This window comes from Stegostoma tigrinum, chromosome 43 (assembly GCF_030684315.1).
Source record: "Stegostoma tigrinum isolate sSteTig4 chromosome 43, sSteTig4.hap1, whole genome shotgun sequence".
NCBI lineage: Eukaryota > Metazoa > Chordata > Chondrichthyes > Orectolobiformes > Stegostomatidae > Stegostoma > Stegostoma tigrinum.
The window spans coordinates 10,907,552-10,931,713 of record NC_081396.1 but is presented as its reverse complement, the minus strand read 5'-3'; the positions used below and the strand labels follow the sequence as shown (position 1 = coordinate 10,931,713).

The 24,162-nt window shown below is 45.5% G+C and overlaps 1 protein-coding gene across 5 annotated transcripts in view; it reads right to left on the bottom strand.

The window, feature by feature from the left end:
• Positions 1–23,517, bottom strand: part of LOC125449052 (zinc finger protein 239-like) — a 31,315-nt gene extending 7,798 nt beyond the window's left edge. For 3 of the 5 annotated variants that reach the window (XR_007246806.2, XR_007246807.2, XR_007246805.1), the window contains exons 1-3: positions 23,446–23,517; positions 21,645–21,697; positions 18,394–18,508 (exon numbers count right to left, since the gene is read on the bottom strand). Coding sequence is in view for 2 of the 5 variants with exons in the window: in XM_048524649.2 (XP_048380606.2) it covers positions 8,895–9,818 (924 nt within the window). In the remaining 3 variants the exon portion in view is untranslated. Of the gene's footprint in view, positions 1–3,902; positions 9,926–11,547; positions 11,697–18,393; positions 18,509–21,644; positions 21,698–23,445 lie in introns of those variants that run through there. The other 2 variants (XM_048524649.2, XM_048524648.2) reach the window with 2 other exon arrangements.
• Positions 23,518–24,162: the final 645 nt, after the last annotated feature.

Here is a 24,162-nt window from a genome sequence, read left to right as displayed (position 1 = left end):
AATGGTGATGGCGAGCACGAGGGGGCATAGCTTTAAATTGAGGGGTGAAAGATAATAGGACAGATGTCAGAGGTAGTTTCTTTACTCAGAAAGTAGTAAGGGAATGGAACGCTTTGCCTGCAACGCTAGTAGATTCGCCAACTTTGGGTACATTTAAGGCGTCATTGGATAAGCATATGGACGTACATGGCATAGTGTAGGTTAGATGGGCTTGAGATCGGTATGACAGGTCGGCACAACATCGAGGGCTGAAGGGCCTGTACTGTGCTGTTATGTTCGATGTACTGAATGTTAGGTTAATTCAGCCATAGTCAGGGGATTGTGGGCAGATCATGTCACAGCACAGTAGGAAGAGCATGATTCAGTTGAAGTGGGAAAGGAACAGACTCACCGCTCCACCCACCAGCCCTACAGCCAGCGGCCTTGCCGGGTCTTTATCATACCCCTGACGGTCAGTCCTCAGTAAAGGGCTCACCTTTATCCAGTCCACCCGAAAATCAATAAATAGCGCTCACATCCGGACGTTGAACAGTTTTTTCCGCCGCATACACCTCCGCGCCTATTTCTTTAATCACACATCTAAGCCTCCCTCTGCAGACTCCTTCTCCCACCTTCAACACACACCATCCTCCTGAACACTACCCCAAGAGCTCCTACCCTCCCTCAACGTCTTCATCTCTAACTGCCAGCGCAACATCAATTGCCTCAACCTCTCCACCCCTCTCTCTCACTCCAATCTCTCCCCCACAAAATGTGCAGCTCTCCGCTCCAACCTGAGCCTCACTATCAAACCGGTGGGCAAGGGAGGCACAGTTGTGGTATGGCGCACTGATCTTTACATCGCCAAGGCCAGGTGCCAACTCTCTGACACCTCCTCCTACCACCCCCTTAATCATGACCCCACCCCTGACCAGCAAAATATCATCTCCAAGACCATCCATTACCTCATCACCTCAGGTGACTTCCCACCCACACCTCCAAAATCATCGTTCCCCCAACGCCAATCCTCCCGTTTCTATCTCCTTTCAAAATCCATAAACCTGACTGCCCTGGTCGACCCATTGTCTTTGCCTGCTCCTGCCCCACCGAAGTTATCTCCACTTATCTCGACTCCATTTTCTTCCCCACCCCCCCCAAGTCCAGCAACTCCCCAACTATGTGTTGGACACCACCCACACCTTCCATCTCCTCCAAAACTTCCGATTCCTTGGCCCTCAACACCTCATCTTCACCATGGATGTCCAGTCCCTGTATACTTGAATTCCCCAAGCCCTCTGCTTCTTCCTCTCCCACAAGCCCAACCAGTCCCCCTCCACTGACACCCTTGTCTGCCTAACTGAACTCGTCCTTACCCTTAACAACTTCTCCTTCAACTCGTCCCATTTCCTACAGACGAAAGCGGTGGCCATGGGTACCCACATAGGCCCAAGCTATGCCTGCCTCCATGTAGGATACGTGGAACAGTCCCTCTTCCACAGCTACTCTGGCACTATCTTCCACCTCTTCCTCCGCGACATTGATGACTGCATTGGCACCGCCTCGTGCTCCCATGAGGAGCTTGATCAGTTCACCCACTTTACTAACACATTCCACCCCAAACTGGACCATCTCTGATACCTCTCTCTCCTTCCTGGACCTCTGTCTCCATCTCTGGTAACCACCTTGAAACTAATATTTATTTCAAAACCCACAGCTACCTCGACTCCACCTCCTCTCACCCACTTTCCTGCAAGAATGCGATCCCCCATTCCCAATTCCTGTCTCCGCTGCATCTGCTCCCAAGATGAGGCATTCCACTCCCAGACATCGCAGATGTCCTCCTTTTTTAAGGACTGCAATTTCCCCATCACAGTGGTTGAAAATGCACTCAACTGCATCTCTTGCGTTCATAAAATCATAGAATCCCTACAATGTGGAAACAAGTCCACACTGACCTGCAGTGCATCCCACACAGAACCCATCCCCCTTTACCACTCATCCCTGAACACTATGGGCAATTTAACATTGCAATCCACCTAGCGTGCACATCTTTGGACTGTGGGAGGAAACCCACGCAGACATGGGGAGAATGTGCAAACTCCACACAGACAGTCGGCCGAGGGTGGAATCGAATCCAGGTCCCTGGCGCTGTGAGGCAGCAGTGCTAGCCAATGAGCCATTCTGCTTCCCGCACCTCAGCCTTCACACCCCCTCCCTGCAATAAAACAAAGACAGAATTCCCCTTGTGCTCATGTATCACCCCATTAACCTCTGGATTCAACGCACCATTCTCCACCACCTGCAACCTGACCCCCCACAATGAAGGATACATTTTCCTCCCCATCCTAATCACTTTCCAGAGGACCCCTCTCTTCCGTGACTCACTTGTCTGCTCCACACACCTCACTAGCTCCAACACCTTTCCCTGCAACTGCAGGAGGTGCTATACCTGCCCCTACACCTTGCCCCTCACCTCGATCCCAGGCCCCAAGAAAACCTTCCACAATAAACAGATGTTCCCCTGCACATCCGCTAATGTGGTCTATTATATTCCGCTTTTCTTGATGTGCCGTCCTCTACGTTGGTGAGACCAAACGGAGACTCAGAGACCGCTTTGTGGAGCACCTACCTCATCCTCGGACCAGCCCCACCACCTTGGCCTGTCTGTCTTCTCTCCCACTTATCAACTCCTCCCACCTCACTGACCAATCCCTACCACTTCCTACCTACACTCACCTCTACTGGCTTCATCCTCGCCTCCTTGACCTGAACATCATCTCTCCACCTATCGGCTCCACTTTCCCCCTTTTATCACGGCCCGCTCTCTATTTATTTTAGAGCCCCCTTCCCCTCCCCCATTTCTGAAGAAGGGTGCAGGCCTGAAACGTCAGCTTTCCTGCTCTTAATGATGTCTAGTCTGCTGTGTTCCTCCAGCTCCAAAACCTTGTTATCACCAGGAAGTTGCCTAGCCTGAAGTAATTTAAGTTTGACGAGTCACTGGACAGGCTGGGGCTGTTTTCCTTAGAGAAGGGAAGAATGACGGTGAACCTAACAGGAGTATACAGTAATGAGGGACAATGTGGATGTCAATAGACAGAAACATTTTCCCTGAATAGCACGTTCAATACTTTTAAGGCAAGGAGCAGAAGGTTCAGAGTGAATTTGAGATGGTGGTGAGCATCTGGTACTCATTTCCTGTAGGAGCATTAAAACGGTTGATCTTTGAGGACGTTGAAGAACTATGTCATGGAGGCTCCCCACTTGGTACTCCAGTCCCGCCTCTCATTCATCCCCAGTTGGTCCTCCAAGCCCGCCCCCTACTTTTTTATTGGTCTGGAGCTGCTTTTGATCGGCGGGGTCTCATTGTGAGCTGGAGCACGTTCAGTGCTAGCCCCACTGATGGATTCCAATGGCTGCATTGTGCTGTTACCCAGTGAGGGCCCTCGACAGACAAGGATGGAACGATTGAGCCCGTGGTTTAGTTGCCTAGATCCTGAAACACACAGACGAGAAGACTGAAACCTACTTGTATAACTTTTAATCTGAGGGTAGCTTCTCATGAGTTAACTGCCACCCTCCTGCACATAGTCAGAAGTCACAGGACACCAGGTTATAGTCCTTGTGATTTCAAATAACCCTATTACTGGACTATAACCTGATGTCATGTGACTTCTGACTTTGCCTACCCAGTCCAACGCCAGCACTCCACATCATCTTCAACGTGAGCTGGTGAACAACACCAGGACAACTGGTTTCACCCCTCATTCACTTCCATTGGTTGGTGCACTGTCGACGTTTGCTCGGTCCCATAAACCGACTACTACTACCACCACCACCACCACCACTCCCCCCCCCCCCCCCCCCCCCCCCCCCACCGCCCCCCGCCACCAACTGGTCGATCAGTCACTCAGCTGGTTTGAAGGAGATTTGCTGAACATCGGTTAGTGCATGCTATAAGCGTGTTTTACACAGAAGTTTGATTCTCAGATGACCTTACCATACAAAGTTTTGTTTTGCAAGCAGTACAGATAGATCATAACAAACAAAGATACACAGATCATGGGGTTGTTAGGGAGCATACAAGGTTACAGTTGAAATAGGAGGGGTCCGTTCCACAGGGGTAGGCAATCACAATTCATGTATACAAAAATATGAAGGGCAGGGACAGGGAGAAACATTTCCTCCTAATGGAGGGATCAATCGAATCAGTGTAAAGAGAAGGGTTAGAACAGTATTTAAGGAAGAATGTTTTCACCCAGTGAGTGGTGGGGTATCTAGAACTCACAGACTGAAAGATTGGTAGAGATGGGTACCATTTAAAACATTGAAGTATTCAGATGATCACTTGAAGCATCAGAACACACATGGCTTTGCACCAAGTGCTGAACAATAGGGAAAAAGTAGATAGTTGCTTGATGTAGATTAGCCAAAGGGCAGCAGTAATGCTTTAAACCTCTATGACTCTGCGAGAGAAGGAAAGTTTGTTTTTTATTGAATTTCATTCTTCTTTGGAGAGCATCAGGTGATACTACTTTTTCAGAAGGAATAGGGAGAGTGAATGTATCCTGAATGGCACAGATTGAAAGGCATGCAGGTACAGGCAGACCTAGATGCTATGGTGAAAAACCTTCAATAAGTGACAGGACATATTAAGAGAACATTTAGAGAAACATGCAGGATCCTGTGCTTCAGGATTACAGGTAATGTGATCAAACTCTGGGAAAGATGTAGAAATAGAAATCATAGAATCCTTACAGCGTGGTAAGAACCCAATTGGCCCAAAAAGCCACAGTAACCCTCCAAACAGCATCCCACCCAGACTTACCCCTTCCCTGTCACCCTGCATTTCCCATGGCTATTCCACCTTACACGTCCCTGGACACCACAGGCAATTTAGCATGGCCAATCCACCTAACCTGCACATCTTTGGTCAGTGGGAGGAAAGAGGAGCACCCAGAGGAAGCCCACACAGACATTGTGAGAATATGCGAACTCCACATGGTCAGCCGAGGGTAGAATCAAACTCGGTCCCTGGTGCTGTGAGGCAACAGTGCTAACCACTGAGCCACCATGCCACCCACTTTATAAGGATCTGCTTCGGTCACAACTGTGCCCACTTTTGGTTACTAGATGAATCCTGGAAAACAAAAGGACATTTAGATATAAAGAGTTAGTTTGGAGAAGCTGGCATTTTCTCCTTGAAGAAAACGTGTTGACGGAACATTGGATAGAGATGTGCATAATTATAAGAGGTTTAGGTAAGGGAAACAAAGCGAAAGCTGTTTCCAAATATGAAAATGTTGCAAAAAAGGTAGATGAGTGAGAATTTTTTTAAATGCAGTGACTGATAGTATGCAGAACGAGCTGCTTGTGAGAGTGATGCAAGTACAGATGATAAATGCACGAAAAAGGAAATCAGATCAGTAAGCTTGCACGGCTTTCAGAACAGAGTAGGGAATGAGATAGACTGGATTGTGCTCCAGAGATGCAACTTGCTTCAAGTCTATAATGAATCCCCTGTGCACTTTTTAACATGTGCTTATAATATAAATGTGGAATCCTGTATCGCTTTTGTAAGTACACTGTGCACTCCATGAAAGGCCAAAACGTTTTACACTTCCTCATCCCTGTGACTTGATTAACAGGTCTTTTTGTAATGTTTGTTTTGAGCTTCATGTCTATGAATCCTGTTCTACTGTTCTGTAAAAGGTGCTACATATGTCAATGTTAACCCAGGAAAGAAATGCAGAATGAGCAGATGTCTATGATTTCAGTTTGTGTATAAATCCTCACCTTCTAATCTCATGTTAAAATCTGATGGTGAGGGATTTGAAATTCAGAAATCACAAACATGGATTGAACTTACTGTGTGTGGGTGTCAACCTATTCCTCTTGACTCAAAAGATAGGTTGTGTGCATGCCCTATTCCACATTACACCTCACTAAAAATAGTGATCATAATTGCATCTTACACAATATTGACCCCAGTAATGCTAGTGGTGGTAACCTGGGCCCTTCACTGCGTGAGAAGGGTAGCCGTTTTCCTTTATGCTGGAAATGCGGGACCAAGAGTTTCTGATTTGGGTATGGCAGGGTGTACTGGGTGTTTATGAAACCTCCTATTTCACTTTGACTCCAATTTGCTGTCACCTCTCCATCATTGTTAGTTTTCGGTTTCAGCCCCAGGACGCATGCAGGGGAGGATGGTCATATTGTCAGAAACTAGCTCCCACCCTTAATTCACACCCAATGGTGCAAGAACTAGGTCCATCCCCACTTATGAGGCTCATCAGAACATATAGAACAGTACAGCCCCTTCGGCCCACGATGTTGTGCCAAAGTTTTACCCTAATCCTAAGGTCTATCTAACCTCCAACCCTTGTACTGTCATCCATATGCCTATCTAATAGCCACTTAAATGCCCCTAATGAGGCCAACTCCACTACCGTCTCCGACCACACCCCTACCATTCTCTCAGTAAAGAACCTACCTCTGACATCTCCCCAATATCTACCTCCACTCACTTTAAAACTACGCCCCCTCATAATAGCTACCTCCACCCAACGAAAAAGTCTGTGGATGTGCATTCTATCTACACCTTTGATCATTTTGTACACCTCTATCATCCTTCGTTGTTCTAAAAAGAAAAGCCCTAGCGCTATCAACCTTTCCACGGAAGACCTTCCCTCCATTCCAGGTAGCATCCTGGTAAATCTCCTCTGCACCTTTTCCAGCATTTTTCCTGTAATGAGACGACCAGAACTGGACATAATACTCCACATGTGGCCAAACGAGGCTTTTGTATAGCTGGAGCATAACTTCACGGCTCTTGAATTCAATCCCTCTATTAGTGAAAGCTAACACACCATACGCCTTCTTAACAACTCTATTCAAGTGGCAGCTTTCAGAGAACTGTGGACATGAACCCAGAGATCCCTCTGCTCCTCCACACTGCCAACAATCTTTCCATTAACCCTGTATTCTGCTTTCAAATTTGTCCTTCCAAAATGAATCACCTCACATTTTTCAGGGTTAAACTCCATTTGCCACTTCTCAGCCCAGCTCTGCATCCTATCAATGTCCCTTTGTAACCTAGAACAGCCCTCCGTACTAGCCACAACTTGACCCACCTTTGTATCATCCGTGAAATTACTAATCCACCCCTCCAGTCTTTCATCCAAATCGTTTACGAAAATCACAAATAGAAGAGGACCCAGACAGATCCTTGTGGTACACCAGTGTGAGTCACAGTTCTAAACTGCAGAAAAGACTGCTAGCCCTCAGTAAATAAAGGGTAACTAGGCAACGGGACCCAGCCTCTGTGCAGTTATTTCACAAAGACAGCAAAATATTTTGTTATTTAATCCACCATTTTCTTGTTATTTACTAATAACATCCCATTTTCATTATCAATAAAATCAATTTTCACTCACTCTTTTCCTTTTATAATGCTTGTGGGAATTTTGCTTACATTTCTATTTCAATTATTACTGCCTGTTTTAGTTAATCTCTTTAAAAGAAAAAAAGACCATCAATCCTTCGGTTTTCAGGCCATTCACAGAGTCAGAGTGGTCTCAGCACTCGTAGACACCTTACAGTCCATCGGAATTTCTCCCTGGATCTTTCACCACCGCCCACTAAGCAGTTTGTAATTAAATCTTGCCCCTTTAACAGGAAAGTTATATTTTACCACTTGCTTGGTGGACTCTTTTCTGTGGTTTCTGACTAAATAAAGTTGATTATCTTTAATAGAACAAATGGCTGTTGTGGCTATTTCTAACCAGCTAGACTCTGCCGGCTGAAGTTTTTGATAGCATCAGTAAATGCAGTATGAAGCAGCATTGAACCCTGAACAAGCTGCTTTTTCAAAATTCTGTACTTTAAATGCAGTTGAGTGAAATTGTGTTATCAAGCCTCCTTGGGGGTCTGGGGTTCGAGGGGTTGTGGTAGGGGCAGGCAGTAACCACCAGACTTGCACTGCTGATAAACAAAACAACTAAGACCCATCTCTAAGGTTAGGACAGCTTCTCGTTGGTAGTGTAAGTTGCAGTCCTCTTTTGTGAGGGAATTATCAAACAAATTCTGTCTTTATGAGTATGTTGCACAACAGTTTCACAATGCAGTTTCAGTAAAGGGTATATGAAATGCTGATTCTCTGGCTGACTTTCACTTCAAAGGAACCATGATGGATTACTGTTAATTCAAATAATGCGATTATAGCAGCTTTCCTTGTTGGACAGTTCACTGTCACTATACGTACATGTAAATATGTACTAAAGGTTATTTTAAACCAATTTGTAACAATAAATATTAGGAAAAGCAAATGACTCAACACTTATCCCTGGCAAACTCCACTACAAAATTTCCTCCTGCCTTTAAAATACTGATTCATCACAATGTTCTGCTTCCTGTCAACCAGTCAAATCTACATTGTTGCTGTTACTATCTGTTTTTCTCCATGAGTTGTAACTTCACTCACAAGTCTATTGTGTGGCACTCTGGCAAATGCTTTTTGGAAGTTCATACACATCACATCAACAGTATAGGGGTGATCAATCTTTTCTGTTATCTCTGAAAACTCTAGGAAGTTGTTAAGACATAATATTCCCTTAAAATTACATTGGCTCTCCTTAATTAACCAGCAGTTGTCCATTTGAGAATTTCTTAAACTCAAATTATTGTTTATAAATCTCCCAACCACTAAAGCCAAGCTGATTTAACCACGATGTAATGTTTATAAATCCCTAATTCTCTGGCATCATTAATAAGTGTCAAAACTGAAAAATACAATTGACAACAGACTCTGCAATTTCCCTTCTCATATCCCTGAGTATCCTCGGATGCATCTTCTACATTTTCAGTTGATAATTAACTTTAAGAATAGACAATATTCCATACCACCACCTTATTAGTTATTAATCACTCATGTCAGATTTAGCAACAACTTCCAAAGACTGTAGTTTCTTTTCAACTCGCTGGTGTCTCAACAAATGGGATAACTGAGAGAATCTCTTCCCACACTGGGAACATAGGAATGACCTCTTCCCAGTGTGAATTCGTTGGTGAACAGTGAGTTGAGATGATCGCTTGAACCGAGTCCCACAGTGAGAGCATCTAAACGGTCTTTCATCAGTGTGAACACGTTGATGGGACATCAGGTCCCCAGAACTTTTATAGCTCTTTCTACAGACTGGACACTTAAAAGGTCTGTCTTCATTGTGAACATGCTGGTGTCTCAGCAGGTCGGAGGAGACAGTGAATCCCCTTCCACACTCTGAACAGGTAAATGGCCTCTCTCCTGTGTGAACTCGCCTGTGTGACAGCAGACTGGATAACTGAGCGAATCCTTTCCCACACTCAGAGCAAACGAATGGCCTCTCACCAGTATGAACTCGTTGGTGTTTCAGCAGGTTGGATGAGTGAGTAAATCCTTTCCCACACTCAGAGCAGGTAAATGGTCTCTCCCCAGTGTGAACACGGTGATGTTCCAGCAGGTGGGTTGACTGAGTGAATCCTTTCCCACACTGAGAGCAGGTAAATGGTCTCTCCCCGGTGTGAACTCGCTGGTGTTTCAAGAGATGAGTTGATTGAGTGAATCCTTTCCCACATCTGGTGCAAGTAAATGGCCTCTCTCCAGTGTGACTGCGCCGGTGCATTTCCAACTTTGAAGGTGATTTAAATCCCTTCCCACAGTCTCCGCATTTCCACGGTTTCTCCCCAGCATGACTGCACTTGTGTTTTGATAGACCAGACGATTGGCTGAAACCTCGTCCACACATCGAACACATGTATGGTTTTTCCCCACTGTGAACCGTGCTTTTTCTTTCCATGTTCACCATCCAAGGATATTCAGGTTTTGATAAATTGAATAACTCTCTCAGACCCTGATGTGATGCTTGGCTTCAGTCTCCAAACTTTAAAGATCTCATTTTAATACCCTGTGAAACTGATTCAAACAGAAAGAGTGAATGAGATGAAGCCAAAAAAAAAATCGCAAAAGCAGGTTGTGCAGTTGACCTGAATGAAACTGACAATTTGTGAGGCCTGCCTTGGAAAAAAGTGACCAGCATAGCTGCAGAATTATGATAAAAACCTAAATGATTCATGAAAATCCACAAGGGGAAGGGACTTTCCAATCAGTCTGGTCTTACACAAGAATATGGAGACTCTGGGAGGAGAGGGGTAGAGGGATAGAAAGGATGGATCTTACACATCTACAACAACATGATCAGAACTTTAACAAACTCCCAATGTCCACCATACAGAAGGACCAGAATGTAGTTGTATGTGAACATCATTATCTCCAAGTCGCACAGCGTCTTGACTTGTTTCACATCCATCACCTGATGAGCAGAAATTTCCAACATTTAAATGATTGGGAAGTCTGAAGCCATTGATATCAGTCCCTGCTCAAAAAGCCACTGCCTCAACAGGAACTCCATCGCTCATTTGGGCAACTCTCTGAGGCTGAACCAGACTGTTCATAACCAATGTAAAATATTTCACCCCAAGATGAGCTTCCAACCACATATCTCCATCATCACCAAAACCGCCTATTTCCACCTCAGTAATATCATCTGACTTCATTACTCTCAGCTCATCCGTTGCTGGAACTCTCATCCATTCTTTTCGTACCTCTCAACTATGTTACCACACTCTCAGCAGGCATCACACTTTGAGCTGGTCTGTAATTTGAGTGCTTCCAAATTTCTGCCGCTTGTGTGCAGACTCACACCAAAGCTAGTTCACCCATGATTCCTGTGTTTAGGATAAAGGCTGCTATTTAAGAAGCACCAACATTTATACATTGTTGTTCTCATTTCTCTTCTTGGTTATGATCATATCTGTTTCTGTGTTCTCTTCCAGTCAAAAGACCTTAGAAATTCAGTTTTTAAAAAAGTATTGGAATTTATCAGGTAGAATTAGATCAATTTTTGGTGTATGGACATCAACTGAAATGACAGCAAGCTGGAAAGTGGGATGAAGACCACAACCAGATTTGGGATGATTTTATTGAATGGAAGAGCAGGTTTGATGGGTGTGAGAGATAAGGATGATTAAACTGCAGTGAAAAGAATTACTCAGCTTTGAACAAAAAGACATCTAGTACTGAGCCAAGTGATAAGAAAAGGAGGTGAGGGCCAAGTGGTTAGAAACCAGAATGAACCAGTCCAAAACCACGGGCAGACACCCAGAGGATGAAAGGTTAATCTTGCACAATAGATGTAGTTGAAGCGCATGCCTAACGAGAGAATGCATACTAACTTTTACGCCCATGCTTGCGAAGCTGATTAATTAGCATAATATGCGATGTATGAAGGAGGTGGGACAAGGGAAGTAACGGGAAGATTGTGCAGCTTGGAGCTCAGATTGGACGGAGCCAAAAGGGGAGGATCTGGCCGGAAAAATGATCTATAAAAAGGGGAGGCTCCCTGGCCTGTGTGTGCCTCAGGCAACGGGGGGGGGGGGGCACCCGATTCTGCAGACTCGTAATAAAGCTTAAGTTACTTGTTTCCAAGACTTTGTTTCCACTGACTCTGATTGTGAGCACGTGAATCTATATCTCACAAGCTTGGGGGCTCGTCCGGGATCCACACTCTGAGTCGTCTGGTGGTGGGCTCGGAAGAAGGGAAGGCGTGCCCCGCTGAGTTCAGCGGTCCCCGACGTCCTTGTTTGCCGTTGGGCAGCTCAAGCGAGTGGTATCCGGATAGGAGACTCTAGAAACAAGTGGGTTTCGGTTAAGGGCCCTTGGAACGAAAATCAATCGAGCAATTCTTGTGCACAAGACCCGGGTAAGAAAATTGACTATTAAGTATTATCTGGGCGATTGGGGGTAATCTGTTGAGGGAAAATATTCGACAGGGATGGGGGATCAGCGCATGAAAGCTAAAAGACCCCGGGAAGAGGAGAAGGGACCGGGGGAAAGGGGTCCCGAGATTCCGCCCGACAGTCCGCTGGGGCGGATGCTAGAGAACTGGAAGGGAGGAAGGACTAGGAGTAAGAATAAAAAGAATAGTTAAATATTGTTACTAAGGACGAAGCCCCGACAGCTTTTTTATAGAGGTTGCGGAGAAATATGAAGCAAGTTTTGGGCATCGACCCAAACTCAGAATTTGGGCAACAACTTCTGAGGACAAATTTTGTAATCAAATCCTAGACCGATATTGAGTGGAAATTAGAAAAGATGAATGATTGGAATAAAAAGCCTCTAGACGAGTTATTGTCCGACAGGAAGATGAAAAACAAAAAGGGAAAGCAAAAATGATGACGCAGGCGGTAGAGCAAGTTGTTGAAAAGAAGTGGGAACGTGAAGGACAGCGGGCGGCCCCGAGAAGAGGAGGAAGCGGTGCGGCGGGAGGCAAAAGAAGGGAAAGGGAAAGAGAACAAATACGGAAGACGGGACCCTTAAGATGTTATCACTGTAATGAGGCGGGACATTTCAAACGGGAATGTCCTAAACTAAGGAGGGAGGCCCGCTCCTATGCCTTGATGGAGGAAGAAGATTGGGGGGGGGGGGGGGGGGGGGGGGTCAGGGGTTCCCTTCCTTGGGGTCAATGGGATTTCAACAGGAACCCCTAGTAAACTTAAAAATTGAACACCAAGGAGAAGAGATGGTGTTTCTGGTTGACTCCGGAGCTGAAAGATCGAGTATAGTACAAATCCCACAGGGCCTGGCAGTGGGAAAGGAAAGTATAAAAATTTCCGGAGTTGGGGGAAGGGTGATGGAGATGTCGGTGATTGAAGGAGCACATGTAAAATATCGAGACCGGGAGACAGTAGAGGACCTGATTCTAGTCCCGCAAGCCGGGGTAAACCTCATGGGACGGGTTCTACAAATCCGTTTGGGGGTAGGGACCGCCCCCATGGAAGGACGCATTGTGATCCAGCTATACCACCTAAGGGAGGAAGAAGAAAAAGAGATCGAGGACCGAGTCTGGTCTGGGGAAGGGAAGAGAGGATGCCTGCAGATACCACCGCTTCAGATAACCCTGAAGGAAGGATGTGGTCCAGTACGAGTTAGACAATATCCCATATCGATAGAGGGATGGAAGGGGCTCCAATCGATTATTGAAAATCTCTTGCGAGATGGACTGATAGAAGGATGCGTGTCTCCCTATAATACCCCGGTCCTACCAGTGCGGAAGGCCGATGGGACGTTCCGCCTCGTCCAAGACCTCAGAGAATTAAATAAAATTGTCCAGACTCGACATCCAGTTGTCCCGAATCCTTATACCATCCTGAACCGGATTCCTCCCAATCATGAGTGGTTCAGTGTGGTTGATCTGAAGGATGCTTTTTGGAGTTGCCCGCTCGAAGGGAGTCAGGACCTGTTTGTCTTCGAATGGGAGGACCCCCAGACTGGGAGAAAGCAACAATACTGGTAGACAGTTCTTGCCCAAGGATTCACTGAATCCCCTAACCTGTTTGGCCAAGTCTTAGAGCAGGTATTAGAGGAATACCATGGGGACCCAGATACCCAACTGATACAATACGTGGATGATCTTCTAGTCTCAGGAGAAACAGAGAGAGAAGTACGAGATTCCACTATAATGTTATTAAACTTCCTGGGAAAGAAGACGTTGAGGGTGTCTAAGAACAAGCTGCAATTTGTCGAGCAGGAGGTGAAGTACCTGGGTCATTTAATCAGTCAAGGGAAAAGAAGAATAGGTCCTGAAAGAATCGCTGGAATTACTAGTATGCCCCTACCGAAGAGTCGGACAGAAATTAGAAGGTTCCTAGGGCTCATTGGGTACTGTAGATTGTGGATCGATGAATACGCCCGACGAGTCAGGTTTTTGTATGACAAACTAGGAGGAGAAGATGAGAAGATAACATGGACTCTGCACGAGCAACAAGAGTTCACTCGTTTAAAAAACAGCCTGGTAAACGCTCCGGTTCTGGCTCTACCCTCAATCAATCAACCATTCCACTTGTTCGTGAATGCCAAGAACGGGGTAGCCTTGGGGGTGCTAACTCAGAAGCGAGGAGGGCAACAGCACCCCGTGGCTTTCCTCTCGAAGGTTCTGGATCCAGTATCCTGCGGCTGGCCGGTGTGCATTCAAGCGATTGAAGCCACGGCAATCCTGATTGAGGAAAGTCGGAAACTCACTTTTGGAGGAAACCTGGTAATGTCCACCCCACATACTGTCAGAACGATTCTGGCCCAGAAATCTCATCGCTGGCTGACAGATTCCAGGATATTGAAGTATGAGGCTATTTTGATGGAAAAAGATGATTTAATCATCGTCACAGACAAGAGCTTAAATTCTTCCCAGTTCCTATATCCGCCCGAGGGAGGGGAAGAATCTGGGAACCCGGAGCACGACTGCAGTGTGGTAATAGAGCTACAGACAAAAAGCAGGGATGACCTGGAGGAGGAACCCCTTGCAGAGGGGTGTAGGTGGTTTATAGATGGGTCATCCCACTGCGTTGATGGAAAGAGATACAATAGATACGCCATCATCGAAGGGACTACGGAAACCAAACTGATACAATATGTGATAATAAAATGTGAGGCTGGATGAACACAGCAGGCCAAGCAGCATCTCAGGAGCACAAAAGCTGACGTTTCGGGCCTGGACCCTTCATCAGAGAGGGGGATGGGGGGAGGGAACTGGAATAAATAGGGAGAGAGGGGGAGGCGGACCGAAGATGGAGAGTAAAGAAGATAGGTGGAGAGGGTGTAGGTGGGGAGGTAGGGAGGGGATAGGTCAGTCCAGGGAAGACGGACAGGTCAAGGAGGTGGGATGAGGTTAGTAGGTAGCTGGGGGTGCGGCTTGGGGTGGGAGGAAGGGATGGGTGAGAGGAAGAACCGGTTAGGGAGGCAGAGACAGGTTGGACTGGTTTTGGGATGCAGTGGGTGGGGGGGAAGAGCTGGGCTGGTTGTGTGGTGCAGTGGGGGGAGGGGATGAACTGGGCTGGTTTAGGGATGCATCCACTGCATCCACTGTACCCGGTGCGGCTTTCTCTACATTGGGGAAACCAAGCGGAGGCTTGGGGACCGCTTTGCAGAACACCTCCGCTCAGTTCGCAACAAACAACTGCACCTCCCAGTCGCAAACCATTTCCACTCCCCCTCCCATTCTCTTGATGACATGTCCATCATGGGCCTCCTGCACTGCCACAATGATGCCACCCGAAGGTTGCAGAAACAGCAACTCATATTCCGCCTGGGAACCCTGCAGCCATATGGTATCAATGTGGACTTCACCAGTTTCAAAATCTCCCCTTCCCCCACTGCATCCCTAAACCAGCCCAGTTCATCCCCTCCCCCCACTGCACCACACAACCAGCCCAGCTCTTCCCCCCCACCCACTGCATCCCAAAACCAGTCCAACCTGTCTCTGCCTCCCTAACCGGTTCTTCCTCTCACCCATCCCTTCCTCCCACCCCAAGCCGCACCCCCAGCTACCTACTAACCTCATCCCACCTCCTTGACCTGTCCGTCTTCCCTGGACTGACCTATCCCCTCCCTACCTCCCCACCTACACCCTCTCCACCTATCTTCTTTACTCTCCATCTTCGGTCCGCCTCCCCCTCTCTCCCTATTTATTCCAGTTCCCTCCCCCCATCCCCCTCTCTGAAGAAGGGTCCAGGCCCGAAACGTCAGCTTTTGTGCTCCTGAGATGCTGCTTGGCCTGCTGTGTTCATCCAGCCTCACATTTTATTATCTTGGAATCTCCAGCATCTGCAGTTCCCATTATCTCTGATACAATATGTGGATGATCTTCTAGTCTCAGGAGAAACAGAGAGAGAAGTACCAGATTCCACGATAATGTGATTAAACTTCCTGGGAAAGAAGGGGTTGAGAGTGAACTAAATGTTTGCCGATAGCTCTGCTCAGGAAACGCACCGCTCCACGCAGAGATATAGGGGTGTCCCCTTACGAGATGTTGTTCGGGCTCCCATACATGGGAAAGATAGAAGGGGTGCCCACTATTGAGGGTAATGATGTATTTCTAAGGAACTATTTACTGGCAGTCTCTCGTTCCCTTACAGAGTTAAAGGCCAAAGGGCTGTTGGCGCAGAGTCCTCCTCGCGATTCTTCTATCCACCCGGTCAAGGCGGGAGACTGGGTTCTGGTCAAGTCGTGGAGGGAAGAAAAACTCTAGCCGCAGTGGACTGGTCCATACCTGGTGCTGCTGACAACAGAGACAGCAGTCCGAACGAAAGAAAAAGGGTGGATGCATGCGGCATGGATAAAGGGACCAGTGGATCCGCTGGCTGAGAAAGAGTGGGAGGCACGGGAGGGGGATAACCCATTGACGTTAAAATTGAAGAAAAAGATAAAATGAAGGGTTTACACTGTAGTTATTTTATTGTCAATTGTAGCCTGGGGAGAGGGAAAGAATAATTTTTACCACTTTATGTCAAAACTATGCTAGACAAACGGGGCGTACCAACTGCTGGGTGTGTGCTGCGATCCCACATCATGGGGAGTCCAGAATTCCTCTTACCGTTGTACCTCTGACCAAAGAAGAAATAGGCGAGGTGCTGCAGTTTGACTCCACTTTAAATGATACGTGGGAGTCGGGCAGGGGTGCATGGAATTCTAGTTACGGGAATTGGTGGCCGCGTTGGGGAAGGTGGAACGGGGGCAAGGGGAATTATAGTTTCAAAGGATGGTTTCCTCAGCCGGCCCCACGGACCCAAGGTGCAATTGACGGTCTCAGAGTTTCGCCACCTGGGGGACAGGTTAACTCAAAGTGTTTCTATAACTGGAATGATAGAGCCCCGTTCCAATTGGGGAATTCGTCTTGTAAACTAAACATTCTAGCCTCAGACACCACCCTACCCCGAGTTTTGAATGGGACGCGCTGGGTTTGCGATAAAAAGGCGTATCCATATCTACCCGGGGACATGCACCAACACCAAGGGGAGGAGGGGTCCGGGTGGGGGAGATCCTTGCCCCATGATCAAAAGGGATGGAGTGGCTGTTGTTATCTGGCCTATTTGGTTCCACATATGAGACTTCTGGGGCGGGCCCCTAAGCTAAACCAGAGACAAGGAGGAGGGAGACGTAACCCCTGAAAGATAACTGAGGGGGATCGTCTCCTCTGGACCCTGTTACCCATGTATGGGACCGCCTGATCAGGAAGAGAGATACAGAAGTTGGCGGCCTCTCTGGAGGAGTTGGCCAATGATACTGCTGATGCGTTAGCCGATACCCAATCCCAGGTGAAGGAAATAACAACTGAGATGATTGCCACTGGGCCAACGGCTCTTCAAAATCGGATGGCCCTAGATTTTGTTCGAGCTGAAAAAGGCAGTACCTGCGCTTTAATTGGAGTGGAATGTTGTACATACATACCGGATGTCTCCCCCCCAATATTACTGATATCTCCCAGCACGAATGAGATCAGATCGCCAACATAAGGGAAGCCGGGAACAGGTACCGGAAAGAGAAGGGATGGGAATGGGGAAACTGGGGATTGACCAGTTGGGGAGATTGGCTGGTCAATTTGGCCATTTATGGATTGCCGATACTAGTGGGTCTGGTGGTGGGGCTCAATGTCCTGAAATGTGTGTTGAGCCGATTGATGACATCCCTTGAAGGGGGGACCCAGGTTCACCGCCAAAGGCTTCTGCAATCGGAGGATAGTACACAGCAAATAGAGATTCAGAGGATGCTCCAGGGGTTCGAGGGACGGAATCCCAAGGTGCAGTATAATCATGATGCGTAGCAAAAAGAAAAAGGGTGGATTGTGAGAGATAAGGATGATTAAACTGCAGTGAAAAGAATTACTCAGCTTTGAACAAAAAGACATCTAGTACTGGGCCGAGTGATAAGAAAAGGAGGTGAGGGCCAAGTGGTTAGAAACCAGAATGAACCGGTCCAAAACCACTAGCAGACACCCAGAGGGGAAAAGGTTAATCTTGCATAATAGATGTAGTTGAAGCGCATGCCTAATGAGAGAATGCATATTAACTTTTACGGCCATGCTTGCGAAGCTGCTTAATTAGCATAACATGCGATGTATGACAGGGGTGGGACAAGGGATGTAACGGGGGAAGACTGTGCACCTTGGAGCTCAGATTGGACAGAGCCAAAAGGGGAGGATCTGGCCAGAAAAATGATGTATAAAAAGGGGAGGCTCCCTGGCCTGTGTGCGCCTCAGGCAACGGCGGGGGTGGGGGCACCCGATTCTGCAGACTCATAATAAAGCTTAGGTTACTTGTTTCCAAGACTTTGTTTCCACTGACTCTGTGATTGTGAGCACGTGAATCTATATCTCACAGTGGGCCATAATGTCTGGTCCTGCTCTGAATTCATACACTCCTATCTCTGCAACTCAACTAATTCTGCCTGTTCTTGCATTCTCAGTGTGCATTGCTCCAAACTTAGTGGCCTTCTTTCACCTGCCAATGCCATAGACTCTGGAATTTCCTCACGAAACGTCTTTTGTTCCTCACCTCAATATCATTCCTTGAAGCATTCCGTGAAACCAATCTTTTACACCAATGTGTTATTCATCCTCCTCAGTATTTGCCTGTGCTTCTCAGTGCCGAATGTTGCTTTGCAACGATCCTGTGAAATGAGTTGCAATACTTTGTTACATGAACAATGCATTGTAAATATAAACTAGTGACACAGACCTGGACATGGTTACAATACACCTATTACTACAGACAGACTAGCTAAACAATGGTGGAGAGATAATCAGGGAGAACAGTGGCGAAACAGAGTAATGAACGGACATGGATTCAGATCCACAATAACAAAAATCACACCAGCCCAGAGTCATGGAACTTATCAGGGATAACAGACCACAACAATAAACCTTCCACATCGTAGCTGAATGGTCAAAAATACACTCCTCTGAAACCATTTCAATTTTGGAACTTCCTGCTGGAGTCTGTAGCTGGATGGATATCAGAAACACTAGAGTCAGAGAAAAATCTCACAGTTGAGGCAATCCTCGCAGAGGGGGTGATGTCACTGTGCAATTGTTGCTGTGTGATGACTGAAGGATGAGACTGGGGAGTTAATAGTTGGGAACACAGAAATAACAGAGACACTGAATCAAATATTTTGCCTCAGTTTTCATGTTGGAGAACACTAGTAGAAATAGTAACAGGTAGTGCAGACATTATAGCAAGGGAAGACTTAGAACAACGATCACCACAAAGGGAAAAAGTACTGAGCAAACTATTGGAACAGAAAGCAGACAATTCTCTGGGCCCTGATTACAGACATCCTGGGTCTGATGGGGAGTGGCAGGAGAGAAACTTAATCCATTTCTTACAACTTTTTTTTTCTCTGGATATGGGAAATGTCCCAGAGGAAAGGGAAAATGCTAATATAACATCCCTATTTAAAAAGGGAAGGAAGCAGAAAGGAAACAAAAGACTCTGTCAAGCTCCTGAAGAATCATGTATGTTTCAATGAAATCACCTCTCATTCTTCACTTTGCGCAGTTGCAGAGCGACTTCTGTACTCTATACTCCAACCCTCCATTAGCCTTCCTGATTATCTGCTACACCTGTGTCCTAACTTTGTATTACACATGTAAGTACCACAAGTCTTTGTATTGCAGTTTTTTTGCAAATTCTCTCCATTTAAACAATAATCCGTTCTTTTGTTCTGCCTTCCACAATAACAAGTTCAGTTTTCCACATTAGGTTCCATTTGACAACTTTTTAATCCACTGACTAAATCTATCAATATCTCTCTAAACTGTTTATATCTCGCCCCCTCAAAGCCTGCCACCTTCTTTTGTGTCATCTGCAAATTTGGCTCCAGTACATTCACTTTCTTCCTCCAAATCATTTATATTGTCAAACAGTTCTGGTCCCAGCACTGGTCCCTGGGGAACTCTGCTGGTCGCTGTTCACCAGCCTGAAAAAGAATCCCTGTTTCTGACTATTAGCCGATTCTCTATCCATGCCAATATACCACCCCCAGCATCACAGGGTCTTACCTTACAACTTAACCTTTTACACAATATCTTGTTGAATGCCTTCTACAAGTCCAAATGCATATCTACTAGTTCACTCTACACACTATGGTTGAGACAGTCTCGAAAACCTCCAATAATTTCGCTGCTATTTCACTTTCATGAAGCCATACTGACTCTGCTCAATTATGCTGGTTTTTCCAAATGTTCTGCTATTACTTCCTTAATAATGAATTCCAATACTTTTCCAACAACAGACGTTAGGCTAATCGGGCTGCGGTTATCTGCTTTTTGCCTTCCTCTCCTTCGGCACAGGGAGGTTTAGGATAAGGGGTAGCAGATTTAAAATAGAAAGGAGGACAAATTACTTCTCTCAAAATCCCCACGATGGGTATCAAGACATGGAATAAATCTAAGGATGTGACAGATGTATTTTTAGTTAGCAATGGGTTAAAGGATTATAGAAAACATGCAGGAAAGTGGAGCAGATGCTAAGTTGATGGCAGAGCAGGCTCAAGGGGCTGAATTACCCACACTTGCTCCTAGGTCTTATGTTTCTAACTGCAGTAACTAATTCTAATGAACAATTAATAATGTAACACTGCCTCCTCATTTACATCCCTCGCTGTTCCACCTGAAAATACTACATCTCAGAATGTTGAGTTCTTAACTGTTGATCTTGCTTAAATACTAAGAACAATTAATGCAAAATGTACATGTAAACTGGAGTAAAAGCATCCACAGAAATGACTGTTCCTAAAGGAGCACCTTATTACGTTGTATGCACAGCATCCATTTCACAACCTGGTCTCCCCAAAAATCTTCCACTCTTTACAATCAGAGATCAGAAATTCTGAGACCTGAATGGGTTTCAAAGGCCTCAGGATTAAACTCTAAAGCTCCTCTAACATCTCCACTTCAGCCCAAACTGATACATCCTCAGGATTAAACCCGCCAGCTCCTCCTCCACTTCCATTCCAGGACAAACTAATTCAACAGATGCTTTTAAAATAGAACTGGAAAAACACCTGAAGTAACAAAAAAATGTTGGGGTATAATGAAGAGAAGCATAATGAAATTCACTGGTATGTTCTGAGAGAGAGCCAGGGGCACCATGTGTGAAATGGCCTTCTTCTGTAATCAAGCCTTAATTTTGTGTAAAAGGATCTAAACTGGAGACAGGGAGTAAACCTCTGGAAGCAACACTGGCCTACTGCAAACCAGACCTTAACTGGTCTGTCTCTGTTTCTAGATTGTTCTGTGAACAACCTGTGGAATAAAACAAGGAAAATACTGTAGATGCTGGACGTCTGAAACGAAAAAAAAAAGACAAAATAGCAGAAAGCTCAGGTTGTATTTGTACAGAAGGCAACAGAGTTGACATTCAGAGACGTGCAGAATGAATATGGTGAATGAAAATAATACAGAATATGATAGTTTACATCAGATCAGCAGGGGAATATAAATGATTGCCAGCTCAGGAAAATTCCTAAGCATGTGAAGGTAAAGGTGCTGAATCGGTAGAACATAGTCAGGAGATGGACAGCAATGGAAATCTCAATTAGTCATATTTGGTAACAATAATACCAGACAAGGTTAAAATACACCTTGTATTAAAGTAAAGCAATGATCAGGATGAGTTGTAAAACAAAAGAATGGACATAGATTCGCATCTAGTGTAAAAGACTTACAACAGGCCCAGAGTAATATTTTAAGAACATCACACAAAAAGTTGTAAATTGAGGATGGATAATCAATAGTACTCACTTCTGAAACAATTTCACTGATTTCAAAGTTATTTCTCCTGCTGGATGTCAGAGCTAGAAAAATAGCAGAAGAATGGTTGTTAGAAAAAAATCCCCCAAGTTTTCAAAAATCTTCGGCTCCCTGTAAAGTGTGATATCAAAAATCATAAAGGTCAATTACATTTGAAATTCAGAGAAGACAAATGTTTCTATTGGCTGGAGTTTGCCACGTGTAAATCTTTGCTTTCTAAAGCCTGGTGAAAGGAGTTTCCAAAATCCATCACTGTCACACCACACTGGATATTCACAACATGACTTGAAGGACAAGAAATTTTAATTGTAAGCTTAGGTTGGAGACACTGTGGCAGATGGGAGATTTGAGAGATGAGTTCAAGTTTAGAATATATTTACATACTGAACACAATCTTATTTCAGGATGAAGTTGTGTTGATGTTACATGACCCTTTGCCCAGAGTGACCAGTGAAGTGCTTTTTAATGCCCTGAGATTGTGAGTGATGTTATAAATGCAAGTTTTTTAGGGTTTGTTTCTTTTGGTTTGAACTTGACAACAGTCCTCACTATCCCAGTGTGAGTCTTCTTTGGAGTTTTGATCTTATGTACAATCCCAGATCATTTTGTTTGCCCAAGAGGAGGAATGGTCCCCTGACTAATCCTGAAGGACACAACTGTTTACATTCTTACGTCTGTATAAACTCAACAGTATAAGCAATCCATGCATTAACACCAGAAGTCCTCCAACACGCTTTACTGAAGTTGTGTCTCTTTTTGGAAATGATGTACTTCAGTCACTGTTCCAAATTACATTCAGAACCTCCAAAAATAATTACCTTCAAAAGAACTGATCAAAATCACGATACATCAAGTGCTCATCCAAGTACTGTTAATCATCATTTGGTTATCTCGGTCAATTGACGATCGAGGCTGTGCATTTCAGAGACTCAGAATCGTCTGTGTGAAATTTGTTTTCCTCAAATCCCCTCTTATTCTCCTATCTTGCACTTTAAAATTACACCTCCTTATTAATAACCCTATGACTAAAGCGTCTCAATTGGCTTTAATGATTTGTACATTCATTGGTCAACATTATTTTCATATTTCCCAGCCTAAATTGTAAGACAAAATGATCACCAACCCATATACTTGATCCCCCTCATTCTCAAGAACCAGGTCCAATACTGGGGTAATAAAATGTGAGGCTGGATGAACACAGCAGGCCAAGCAGCATCTCAGGAGCACCATACTGCTTCCTTTCTCACTGGACAGAGAACACATTCTGGGTCAACATCCTGAAACTCCCACCTTAACAGAATGAAATGTCTTCCCACGCCAAATGGATTGCAGCAATTCAAGGAAGCACCTCTTCACAACATTTTCTAATACTGTCCAGGATGAGCGATAGACGATGACAGAGCCAGCAAGGCCCAGATCCTCTGTATAGAATACTTTCCTGCAGTTTCCCAACCGTCTCTGGCCTTTGTGCACGGACCACTCGAGTGTAATGTTCGTCTTGATTTGAATCTATTGCTAGACCCATGGCGGCATCCGTAGCCGCCTTCCCCCGCGGTGACGAATGCCCCATATCCGCCACCGCCGCCGCCGCCGCCACCACCACGGAGAGTGGTGCGCATGCACAATAAATATGACAATAGGCACAGACGCCGTTTATTTTCTCAACTGTAAGGGATGAGAATGGAGACAGCGGAGGAAGCGCTGGAGCCGGTGGGAGGTCGGAAAAGGTTCACAGACACTTATTAAATACCTCAAACTCAAGTAACAACCTGCAAGTCCCAAATTGACAAACCTGGCGCTTTTCCCCGGGAAGAACTGCTCATTAACAACTGCCATCTTGGATCCGCGAGGACGAGCACGCTTGCGTCCCAGCGTCGTGACGCGGCTTGAGGACGGGTCTTCAGGTTCATTGGTTCTAACTGGGTCCTAGTGCACAGGTAGTGACAGTCAACCTGATGTTGCCACAATTGCTGGGTACCATGAGAATGGAGTGTTTCAGACTTTGGAAATAATGTTCTGGCTTAGGTCGGAAAGGCCCCTTTGCTTTTCTGGAAGCTTTGTTACTAATTTTGACTTCATTTGGTTTGATTAGTTTCCTTTTGAGATAACAGGATGCAAATGAATGTTCTAGATAGACTGGAATTGTCCGGTCTGAATTTCTTTTGTGGACTGATAGTGAGGGCTTTTGCAAAGTTCTGGCAGAGGATTGCTGACTGTAAATCCAAACTAAGCACTACATCTATATCTGACAAAGTCACTCTATTCATTCAAACCTGAATATCATCAGTCTCTGAACGTTGAAGGAGAAATGGGCAACATGGTTTCTGTTCTGTCTAAAAGAGACAAGATTAAACGTTAGTATGTCTGGAAAAGCAACAACACAAACAAACCTGAGCAAGATACACATCCTTAAAAAAAGTCACCTCATTTACAACAGAGAGAACTGTACACATGGGGATCAAATAATCATCCAGACTGGATAGACACATGGACACCTGTGCAGTGGAGA